Below are 12,484 nucleotides of genomic sequence, written 5' to 3' on the forward strand. Positions count from 1 at the left end.
ACTACAACTTTTCTGTCCCTTTAAGAGAGTGACAAAAAAATAGCACAAGTTTAAATTGTACCTCAAAGTTCAATCAGTTCTTTGTGAGAATCTTCCAAATATTAGATAGCAAGGGGGTGGGGGTGGGCAGTTTAGAAGGAACAGATGGTGGGACTCAACATCTGTCCCAAAGGGATGCTATTACTTATAACACTATTTTGTTCTTAAGTGATTAGGTAAATGACATTTCTAAGCACTGATTCTAGCTGAGAAACTTAAATTCTGAAGAAGACAGTCCATGTTCACAGAAATTCTAGATGCCAAAGCCAAGAAAGGCTATCAAATGCCAAGAAATAACTCCAGAGGTTTAAAAACACTAAACAGTTTTTGTGAGTTCGCACCCAAAGAACTGATTTATAAAACATTTTTCTTTTTCTCTGTCCGCCTAAGACTACCTTCTTAAAAAAAAACAAAACAAGAAACATTTATTTTAAGAACCATTTTTTTCTAAGACTTACAGAGGCTTCCTTCAACCCCCAGCACTTCTCTGACAGGTCTCCCTGTTGCCATGCCAATTTGTTAAGAAGTTTCAGTTGGAAAACGTTAATAAGTTGTCACTTTTCTTGAAGACTCAATGGCATATCCCCCTGTGCATCTTTATTAACATATCAAAGTGTTAAATCTGAGTATAATATCCATTACCAAAGGAGGCAAATATATTTTACAAATAGGCAGAAGCCAGTCAGTGTGGAGGGCTTTTCAGACTGGGTTGGGGCTACTGTGTGGCTCAGCTTCCTAGAAGGCAGCTGGGATTATGTACTGTGGCCCAAGACTAGCCTCTCCAAATGATTGAATATTTTAGAACCTCAATCTGCTACTGTTCTCCAAGTGGAATATAAAGTTAACAAGCATTTGTGACTAGTGCTGTAAGTGTGAAATGGTTTCCACTCACTAAGGGTTTACTCTGGACCAGGCACTGTGCTATGTGATTAAAGTGAATTATTTTAATAAATACAATTGTCCCTTTGAGGTAGGTGTTATTATTATGCCCATTTTGCAGATGCAGGATCCGAAGCTCAGAAAAGAAATGCTGGGGTCAAGATGGGAAGCCAGGTCTATCTGATTCTTTAACCATTTGTGATATCTTGCCTCTCTGAATAAACTTTTATATAGAGAGAGCAATTCTAGCACTGATCTCGTCAGAGTCCACCAGTGTCCAACACACAACAGACAACCTCCTGAGTCATCAGCAATGTGATATAAAAAAAAAATTGGGTCTTTGTCCCTGGTTCCTGGCACATAGCTCCTAAAAGTCTTAGAATCTCTGGAGAAATAAGAATGTCTTTTTGTATGCTAATGAGATGATTGGTGGCTAGAGGCCCCATAATAGCTTGATAGCTTCAGGATGGGGGCTGGCATCCAGAAAGAGAGGTTTGGGACTTTCAGACTCATTCCCCAGAAATCCAGGAGGGAAGAGGGGCTGGATATTGAGTTAATCCTGAATGACCTGACTTAAACAATCATGCCTATGTAATGAAACCTCCATAAAAATCCCTTCCTGGTTGGTGAAAACATTGAGATGCTGGGAGGATGGCCCACCCAGAAAGGATATAGAAGCTCCACGTACTTTCTCTCAGTACCTTGTCCTATGCATCTCTTTCATTTGGCTGTTCCTGACTTGTATCCTTTATAAAAAACTGGTAATAGTAAGTAAAGCACTTTCCTTAGTTCTGTGAGTTATTCCAGCAAATTATCAAACTTGGGGGAAGGATCATGGGAACACCTGATTTTGCAGCCACATAGGACAGAAGTGTGGGTAACTTGGAGACCTGATATTTGAGACTGGCATCTAAAGTCAGGGCAGTCGTGTGGAATTGAGCCCTTAAACTTGTGTAGTCTGATAGTAACTTTGGGTAGTGTCAGAACTGAATTGAATTGAATCGTAAGACACCCAGTTGGTGTTTCAGAGTTGGAGAAGTGGTGTTGGGAAATGTACTACATATTTGGTGTCAGGAGGTAAAACAAATCTCTTATTTGGTGTCAGAAGTATCATGAGTAACAATAGCTCAGCCAGTAACCTGGAAAAACTCAAGAGGCATACACTTGCTCCAAAGGCTCATCTGAAAAAGCTCTTTGTCAAACAGGGTCTGCACTTGCCCCCTGAGTGGATGTGAGAGGGCTTAGCTATCCTTGCATAGAGATTTTAGAAAATCTACAGTGTGTTTCTCCAGCTGACCCCCTCTTAGCATAGTGCTTGTACTGACACACTTAACGTGACAAAGAGCCTGATGAGGGCTGGGAGCTGCAGTTAGAATTTTTATAGCAATTTGTACTTGTTCTTACCCCACTGTCTTCGGGACTATGGGTTCTTGCACTGTCATGCTTCATAAATGCTTGGCGTGTGCTTATTAATCTTAGGTAAACCCCTCCCCTTCTCCATCATATCCTATGTGTTGTGTGTGTGTGTTAGTTTCCTTACCCACTAGCAGTGCTTCACGTTCAGATTTGATCGGACTGCTGTTCATGGTCTTCTCAAGTGGGTAGTCACTTTCCTGGTTTGATGCACACAGTCTAGAAGCACAGCTTTCCTGTGGGAATAACATGCTTCCTGGGTCAGTTCACCTTATTTGGCAATAGAGCTGATCTCAATTAACCACACAGCAGGTAACTTCTTAACACAGGACCATACAAGCAGTACTGTCAAATTTAGATTATTCAATGGGAGGGGAAATAGCATAAGTTACAAAAGGATCACAGATAATCCAAAGCTTCTTTATATGGCTTCAAGCACAGAAAAATTTAAACATTTATCTTCACCAGTTTTTTTTCTGCCTTCATCATTCTTGACTCTATACAAATAATCTGGGGGACCAGACCCAACATTTATTGTCTCCTAACTAGATGACAGGAACTGTTAGATATATATATAATCTCCATTCTACAGAGAAGAAAGTGAGGCTCAGATAAATTAGGTAAATTGGCTAAGATCCCATTGCTAGGAAGTCTTGCAGCTGGGATTTCATTCCATATTAACCACTGTTAAAAGGACCTTTCCTTTTTTTTTTAAAGTCCACATCCCGATAACGGTAAGTCCCATCTCTGAATGGAGAATCTGCATTGTAGCCAATCCACTCACAGGTTGGCTTTTGAAGTAAAAATTAGAACTTTTATCTATTGATTAACAACTCTCACTCTCTCTTTTCTCTCTGATAAGGACATTGTCAGTTAGAATATTCCTGACTTTACAGCAAGAAATGACCATGACCAAAAATATCATTAGTTAGTGGCCTTTGTCACTGTAATTTTTTCTCTTTCTGAGGTCAGCAGGCAGGTTTCATAAGGATACTCAGGAGAAATCCATGACCAGCATCAAACTGAAAAATACCTCCAGACCTTTCACGGACTTTTCTTTCTCTTTGGGTACTGAGAATATCTTTTCTGTATTATAAATGTGAAGAAAGAGCCTTAAGAGGAAGGAATAAAAGAAATCACTACTTCAGTCTTCTACTGCTGTAAAAGAAAATGCTGGGGAAATGCTTCTTGTGGAGCAGATCGTGGTTGACTCAGATGCTTTATCACTTCTTCCCTTCCACAAACTCTCAGCAGGGACAGGATTCCTTCTGTTTTCTTTAAAGATGTCTTCAAATCTTCCAGGATGCTGTCTCTGAGTGAGATGAATGGTCTATGGTACAAGACATGTTGTTTTGTGGATTTATAGGCTTCCTGGCTGTAGTAGGAGGGGAACCCTTTCTTGATGACCTGCTCAATCTTTGGCCTTTAGAATCCAATTCAGGCAGTAACCATTATGCCAAGTTTGATTTAAACTACTTGCTCACTTCTAAGCCACAGGCTTCACATCTTAAAACATTAAATGATCCAGTAAGCCATTTCTTAAGTGTGAGAGTTTAACAGATTGGGGTTGATTTAAGATGTGAATATATCCTGAGAAGTTTTAGCCATCTTGAATAGAACTGTACCCTTACTAAAACCTGACTTCAATTTTATTACAGCTAGCATTAAAAAAAAAAAAAATTACAATGTATATTGAGGTGATGCTTATCACCTTGAATTTTACTAGCAGATTCAAAGAGCTAGTTCTTTTCACAGTAAGACAGACATAAGTCACACTGTTATATTGCACAACACTGACAATAACTCACACTGTGGCTCACTGTCAAGAAACCCAAACAAAAACAAACAAAGAAGATCCCTCCTCACCAAAACTTATTACTTTCCTTTCAACCTGAAATTATTTTTGCAGTCTAATGTGATGGTACTTTGCTTCCTAACCTAATTGTGTCAGGTTGAAATATTTGGTAACAAATCAGCTTCCCAGAGAAGATCAGTTTATAATAAACTGTCATGAATTTCTCTAAAAGAAGCTTTGCTTAAAATAACAGGAAAAAACATTCTGACTCACTTGGTTTTTTGATTATCAGTTGGATCTCTCTCTCTGTCCTCTTTAGCTACCACTCTGTGGTATATTCAATTCCAGAATGGGAATTACTTATCCTTAGGCACAACATGGCCAGTTTCTTCTATGCTATTTGACCTCTTGCTTCTTTAAATTAAATACTTTACAAAGCAGAAAGCCGCTTACACTAAAAATATCCTTAAGTCAATTTGTGATGTCAATTCTAAAGAATGATTCTGAGCACAGTGTCATTAGCATAACCCCATGTCTATCTATAGTCTTCTGGCTACACACACTCCATTTTATGCAGGAAGCAATATGTAGCAGCTCTGGGACATTTTAGAAGCTCTGATAGTATGAACAAAAGTCCTGATAAGTAGAGCAGCTTTGGCACTTCTCAATTAAATCCTTGATAAATGACTTTCTCTGGGATTGTGCTCATTTCTTTAACAGTACCCGCAAAACTGGAAAGTGAGTTGGTTTTATGAAGTAGAAGAATTAAAAGCATATTGTAAATGGCCTCCAGAAGAAAACACTTTCAATCATTTGTTTCAACTATACCAAGGTTGCCAGTTCTTCATAGCACTCTGGGGGAAGTCACTGTGCTGGTAAACACCCAGGGCCTGAATGCACTGCATTTTTCTAAGCTGAGCAAAGAAGATAAAGAGCATGAGCTCTTGAGGAACTGTATCGTTGTTGATTTCTGACTCTTGGTCCCACCTCCTAATCTTCTCTTCCTTCTGAGACATTAAAGTCAGGCAGTTTTGGTCAATGGGCCTTTCTTTTCAGAGGATAACTTCAGCTAGATGTTCAGGCATCAAGAGACTGGAGAGGTATGACAAGGAGACACCCATCAGTAGACTCTATAAACTTTAAAGAGATTGGGCACCTGATTCATGGTTGTGATACACTAATTTGTCCAGATGTTAGCAGACTCTCTCAGAGGTCCTCACAGGTAGTTTTTATTGCTGCAAGCTCTCACTTGATAGTCTCATCTTGCCTTTCCTATTGCTATTATCTAACTTTAGAATAGTGTTTCTCTCTGTTTCTTTCCAAGGTTTCCCTCCTTTTGGTGTTGGCTATTACTCTCACCTGCAGCTGCTCATTATTACACTGGATGGAGTGTCTGCAAAGAAATGTCAGTGTTCTAGTTGCACTTGTGTTTCTTCCTTTAGTGAAATGTTCGATTAAAGGTACTTTGTGTCACACGAGTTTTCTACATTGAGATTTGCTGGACTAGGGAAGCAGGGAAGAGGTGTGCACTCTGGTCTTCTCCAAGAGAGAAGACTGAGGAATTCTAGGGATGGACTGACTTCATATTCATTGAAAAGTATACTCTCCAGAACCCTTGGAAATGTCAATGACTCATACCCAAAAGCAGAACCCTTAATATAAGAATTACCTTGGAGAAGGGCTTTTAATCCCCAATCAACCAAACATTCTACATGAATTCCTATCACAGTAACTTCCAGGGAATTTTCATTATCACTGAAAGGGGGGGGGGCAAGGGAAAAGGTTTACTTAGGACTCATGTACCTTTTCTTTAAGATTTTCCAACATTTTTTCCACCTGCAACTTGTCATCTTTGATTTTTTCAAGTTCAGCTTCTTTCCTTTTGTATTCCTCTTGGACTTTGAGTAGATGCTGCAATGAAGACCAAAGACAATTAAGTCACTATTTAAGGAACCACAATTCATTTAAAATCTTTGGCTGAAGTTAGATATCAGGCAGGCCTGCCTCACTTTCCCCCAGTACACAGAATCATTTTTCCATGTAGAGAATGGGAAAATCAAGATACTTTTCAGTTAGTTATTTTATCTGGTTTTATGAACTTCCTTTAAACTTGTTCATATTTTAGAAAGGGCCTGATAAACTAATTGATCCAGTCACTTAACTTCTTCCCTATTCTGGCCAAAAGTAAGGGTAAGGTGCAGTTAATATTGTGTGGGAAATATCTCAGTTGCTGCATATATATTTCAATTGCTGCACAGAAGTGAACTTAATGAAGTAAAACATTCTTGCAAATAGCCAAGCCAAGTTCAATTTCTGTGAGGAAAGTAGTAAGTGATCCAAAGTTCATATATGTTAGTTTCCATATAAATAGGCATGGAGCTGGATTTATCATTATTATTAATTACACCAAATACTACTTATTGAATGCCTAATATGTGCTAAGAATTGTGCTGAGTCTTCTATGCATGATCTCATTGAGGCCTCATAATAACCCTATGATACTATTATTCCTGAGGCTTAGAGAGGTTAAGTGACTTCCCTAAGGCCATTCAGATAATAAGTGACAAGAGTTGGGATTATAAACCAGGTCAGTTCAGCCCCAGAGTTCTTTTCTTTTCTTTCTTTTTTTTTCTTTGCCATTAAATAAGCTTTTTATTTTAGAATTATTTTACAGTTACAGAAAAATTGCAAGAACATTAAAGACATTTCCCATATACCTTATACACAGGTTTCCTTATACACAGGTTTCCCTATTGTTATCATTACAATGGTACATTTGTCACACCAGTATTGATACATTATTACTATTATCTAAAGTCCATACTTTATTTCAATTTTCTTAGTTTTTACCAAATGTCTCTTTTCTGTTCTAGGACTCCATCCAGAATATAATATTTCAGTTAGTTTTCATGTTTTCTTAGGCTACTCTAGACTGGCATGATGTCTCAGATTTTCCTTATTTGTGATCATTTTGACAGTTTTAAGGACACTGGTGAGGTGTTTTGTAGAATGTCCCTCAAGTTAGGTCTTGCTGTTGTGTTTAATCATGATTAGATAGATGTAATATTTTTTTGGAGAAAGACCACATAAACAAAGTGCCATTCTCATCACACACACTTAAGGTCAACCCCAGAGTTCTTAACGACCATATTATATTACATGAGGGTACTTCCAAAAGTTCACTAAAAGATAATATGAATCTTTCCGTGAACTTTTGGAAGTACCCTCGTATATCTTTTGGGATAAGATGGGAGAAATTTTATCATTGTTTACAAGGCTATTTTTCCAATATAAAGTAATTAAAATGAGTACAATTTCATTTTTTAGGAGGTAGAGATCTAATTCTCACTGAGGTCTCTGAAATGATGAAATGAAAAAAAAATTCATGGGCCGGCCCGGTGGCGCACTGCTACAGTGCGCCGCTTGGGAGTGCGGCGGCGCTCCTGCTGAGGGTTCGGATCCCACATACAGACCGGTTCCCGCTCACTGGCTGAGCGAGGTGCGGGTGCAGCACCGAGGGTTGCGATCCCGTTCCCGGTCCTGGTCCGGTGCGGGCGCGACACTGAGGGTTGCGATCCATTGCCGGACACGAAAAAAGACAAAAAGGGAAAAAAAAAAATTCATCATTCTTGAATTGCATTTAAGTAGCACAATTATCCTTCTGTGGAATGGTTTGAAAATCAAGGTAAGGGAAAAATAACAACAAAAGTGTTTCAAAAGTCTTGCTTTTCAAAAGCTTGCAAAAGACCATTAGAAGGGCAATGGCACAATGTGTATTACCAATATTCTTTGAAGCTGAGGAGATGCATTTTTTGACAGGAAGATCTCTGATATAATTTATATGTTCTAATTCAACTCCATGGTGACGGTAAGAGGAAGGTAAGCATTACTTCACACATTTTGCTAATAGGAAAGGTGAAACATTAATGTGATATTACTTGTCACAAAGGAAGACAATGGTGGCAGAAGTAATAACATTGGGCTTCTAGTACCAGAAGAGCTTCCCTGTTCATAATTTGTAATTTCCAACCAACAATTAGCTTTGGCCTAGATAATTCCAAGGCATAGAGGTAAAAAATTATTGCACAATTTAAGTTGTAAGGAAATGGTTGGTACTCTGGCACGACAGAAGAGGAGAGTACCCTTATTCAGAAGCACTTTTCCTTTCCTATAGTGAAAGCAGGTGTTGGTATCTTTAAAATTGTAGGCTCACTGTGGTGATGGTAACATAAAACTTCTAGATGTGAGCATCTATTATACAATGTCGTATCAGAATGCAATTGGAGGTGGATGTACTTATTTACTTTACTCTTTATACTTGGAATTATGTGCAGGTAAACCTATTTGCATAAATGACTGTGAAAACAAACAAAAAACCAAAATAAGAACAGATTGGTATTATGTGCCCAAAGCACTGATACTTAAAAACTTATAACATCCCTACGTCTGCCTAAATCATGGGTCGGATTCCTGCTATTCCTTCTAAAAGGCTGTATTACTTGGTGTTCTATCAACTGATACTTACTCGTCAGCACTTTTCATATCTAAATAATTGAAGATCTTCATAAAGATCTCAAGGCCCTGTGTACATCCTGAAGTACCTTCTGAAGCATAAAGATTAGATTTTGTTCAGTGTAGTTTTAATGTTAAATATTTTTCACTGAATGCTCATTCTTTGAAAATTGGTGATCCACTGCTATCTATGTGTAGTGGATTGAATTATGTCCCCCCAAACTTCATGAAACCTGAATTGTGTCCCCCAAGTTTTATGTATTAGAAACCTAGCCCCCACTGTGATTGTTAAGAGGGTGGGAAATCCAATTATGGTAATTGAAAGGTAGAGCCTTGAAGAGGTGATTGGATTGTAGGACCATACAGTAGTGGTCAGGGGTGTGGTTCTGAGGGCTTTAAAAGAAGAGGAGAGTCTGTCTTTCTCTCTCTCTCTTTGTTCTCTTCTGCTTCCACCACTTTGCAATGTGAGGCCCCTGGGTCACTGTCACCACCACCCAGATGGACTTTGGATTTCCCAGCCTCAGAAACTGTAAGCAATAAATGTCATTTTTCTTTATAAATTACCCAGTTCCATGTATTTTTTAATAAGCAACAAAAATGGACTAATACAGAAAATTGGTACCAGAGAAGTGGGGTGTTGCTTATAACAAATACTTGAAAATGTGGAAGCAGATTTGGAACTGGGTGTTAGGTAAAGGTTGGAGGAGTTTGGAGGACTGAGAAGACAAAAAGATGAGGGAAAGTTTGGAATGTCTTAGAGACTGGTTACGTGGTGGCAAGCAGAATGCTGATAGAAATATGGACTGTAAAGACCATTCTAAGGAGATCTCAGATAGAAATCAGAAGTTTATTGGAAACTGGGGCAAAGATCACCCTTGCTGTGAACTGGCAAGTAACTTGGCTGCATTGTATCCATGCCCTAGGACTTTGTGGAAGTTGGAACGTAGGAGTTGTGAACCAGAGCACTTGGCCGAAGAAATTTCTAAGCAGCAAAGCATTAAGGAAGCTACATAGCTACTTGTAACAGCCTACACTGAGTTATGGTGGCAAAGGCATGACATAAAGCCAGAATTCAAAAGGGAAGCAGAGTGTAAACATTTAGAAAATTTGCAGCCTGGCCATGTGGTAGAGAAGCAGAGAGCATGCAATGTTGCAGCCGAGTGACCATTAGCTAAGATTAGTACAAAGAAAAGGGATTATCAAGAGAAGGGGAGGGCCGGCCCGTGGCTCACTCGGGAGAGTGGGTGCTGATAGCACCAAGGCCCCGGGTTCGGATCCCACATAGGGATGGCCGGTTCGCTCACTGGCTGAGCGTGGTGCTGACAACACCAAGTCAAGGGTTAAGATCCCCTTACCGGTCATCTTTTTTAAAAAAAATAAAGAGAAGGGGAAAAGGGCCCTGAAGGTATTGCAGAAGACTCTGGGGCCAATCCTTCATTTCAGGCCCAAAGACCTAGGGAGACAAAACGGTCTTGGAGAAAAGTCCTGAGGCGCCCTCCACAGGCTTGCTGCTCAGGACCACCTTGGGAAGCTGCTTCCAGCACCAGCACCCCAGCTGCTTTGGCTGCTCCAGCTGTAGCTAAATTGGTCCAAGGTGTGTCTGGACCCACAGCTTTGGAAGATACAAGCTGGAAGCCTTGGCAGCATACACACGGTGTGAAGTCTTTAGGTTCACAGAATGCCAGAGCTGTAGAGGTTTGGGAGCCTCCACCCTAATTTCAAAGGATATATGGAAAAGTCTGGGGGCTCAGGAAGAGATCTGTCACAGAGGCAGTCACTGCAGACAACCTTCACTAGAGCAATGCCGAGCAGAAATGTGGGGTCGGAGTTACAGCAGAGAAACCCCAACAGTCCCATGCCTAGTGGAGTCGTGGGAGCGGGACTGCCATGGAAACCCCAGACTTGTGGAGCTACCAGAGTGGAATACCAGCCTGGAAGAGGTGAAGTGTGGCCCGAGACCAGGAAAGCTGTAGGAGCAGAGCTGCCTGAGGATCTGGGGACCCAACCCCCATACCGGTGTGCAGAGGAGGTGGAACATGGAGTCAAGGTACATGATTCACCAGCTTTGAGATTTAATGACTGCCCTGCTGGGTTTTGGACTTGTTTGGGACCTGTTATACCTTTCTTTTGGCCTATCTCTCCCTTTTGGAATGGGAATATGTACCCTATGTTTGTCCCACCATTGTATCTTGGAAGTAGATAACTTGTATTAATTTCACAGATGAGACTTTGAACTTTGGACTTTTGAGTTGAAACAAGTTAAGACTATGGGGATGAAATGAATATATTTGCATGTATAAAGACATGAGTTTTGGGGGCCAGGGGTGGAATGTACTGGATTGAATTATGTCCCCCCCGAAACTCCCTGAAACTCTTCCTTGTGTCCCCCAAGTTTTATATATTATAAACTTAGCTTACACTGTGACTGTTGAGAGGGTGGGAAATCCTTTTATGGTAATTAAAAGGTGGAGCCTTGAAGAGGTGATTGGATTGTAGGACTGCACTGTAGTGAATGGATTAAAAATGGTGGTTAGGGTTGTGGTTCTGAGGGCTTTAAAAGAAGAGAGTCTGTCTCTCTCTCTGCTCTCTCTGCTTCCACCATCTTGCAATGTGAGACCCCTGGGTCACTGTCACAACCACCAGATGGACTTTGGATTTCCCAGCCTCAGAAATTGTAAGTAATAAATTTCATTTTCTTTATAAATCACCCAGTTCAGTGTACTTTGTTATAAGCAACAAAAACGGACTAATATACTATATATTAACCAGAATATTTCATTAGCCACAACACATAATCCCTTTTTACCTGTACCAGAAAATATAACATCAAGAAGAATAACAGGTTTGATATTCTATTTGCTTACAGGGGACCCTAATACAGGCGAGGAGCTGATGCTATCTTTCCAGAAAGCTCAGAAAACCAAAATGCCTTTACCTGTTGCATTCCTTGCAGGGCTTGTTGCAGGAGTTTCAGCTGCTGTTCCTTATTTGGGTCATCATCTCTGTGGGCTTTGCCTTGTTCTTGCTTGAGCAGTTCTACCTCATTCCGATAGGCATCAAGCTGCCAACGGAGGCTGTCATTTTCTTCCTTCAGAGCTTCTGCCTGTGATACTAAGGCTAAATAATCAATGTAAAATATTAAACCACATGTCCATATTCCTTTGTGGTTCACCAGAGAATCATGAAAACTTGGTATTTTAAATTAACATGTATAAAGAGCCTCTTGTTGAGAACTTTAGGTCTGAGTTGGCCATGGCAGCGAGAGATGGACACGAGTGCACACAGGTCCATTTTTGTCAAGGAGCCAGGATTCCAACACACAAAAGTCCTCATTATGATTCATATTCTCCATCCCAAATACAACTAAGGTATTTCCAGGTAATATAGGTCACTTTTATTTGAAATGCAGAAAATGATAACAGCCCTGTAATAATAAAATATAGGACTAATTGGCTCAAACTGACAACTGCTTACACAATAATTTTGCTGACAGATGTTTTGAATGAATGTAGCATTGACTGGTTCTACAGAGGAAAGGTTAATGTAAAAACTAAGACGCAAGCTTTCTGGTTTCTGGTCCAGCATGTAAGGAGCTTAAAGTTGCCACTCTGTCATAACGGCAAATAAAAAGCTGAACAAACTAAAGAAAGTCAACAACTCTTTTTATATCATCAGAGAAGTGAGGTCACAGGGCAAACCACTGCCCTCCCAAATTGGAGATACAGACAGGAGAATATAGAGAATCACAATTTACCAGGCCAGAAACCCATGAGCAGAAACCTCTGAGGGAAGCAGTGCCAGGGTAGAAAAAACTAAACTGTAATTGAAGAATTGTTGGAAGCTCAG

The 12,484-nt window shown here is 40.0% G+C and overlaps 1 protein-coding gene across 1 annotated transcript in view; it reads right to left on the reverse strand.

Moving 5' to 3' along the window:
- ENOX2 (ecto-NOX disulfide-thiol exchanger 2) overlaps positions 1-12,484 on the reverse strand; it is a 53,154-nt gene that overhangs the window by 4,799 nt on the left and 35,871 nt on the right. The window contains exons 6-8 of the mRNA XM_008576892.1: positions 11,574-11,755; positions 5,930-6,037; positions 2,459-2,567 (exon numbers count right to left, since the gene is read on the reverse strand). Coding sequence (XP_008575114.1) covers positions 2,459-2,567; positions 5,930-6,037; positions 11,574-11,755 — 399 coding nt within the window. The remainder of the gene's footprint in view (positions 1-2,458; positions 2,568-5,929; positions 6,038-11,573; positions 11,756-12,484) is intronic.

The sequence above is a fragment of the Galeopterus variegatus genome, unplaced genomic scaffold, assembly GCF_000696425.1.
Source record: "Galeopterus variegatus unplaced genomic scaffold, G_variegatus-3.0.2 Scaffold1421, whole genome shotgun sequence".
In the NCBI taxonomy this organism is placed as follows: domain Eukaryota; kingdom Metazoa; phylum Chordata; class Mammalia; order Dermoptera; family Cynocephalidae; genus Galeopterus; species Galeopterus variegatus.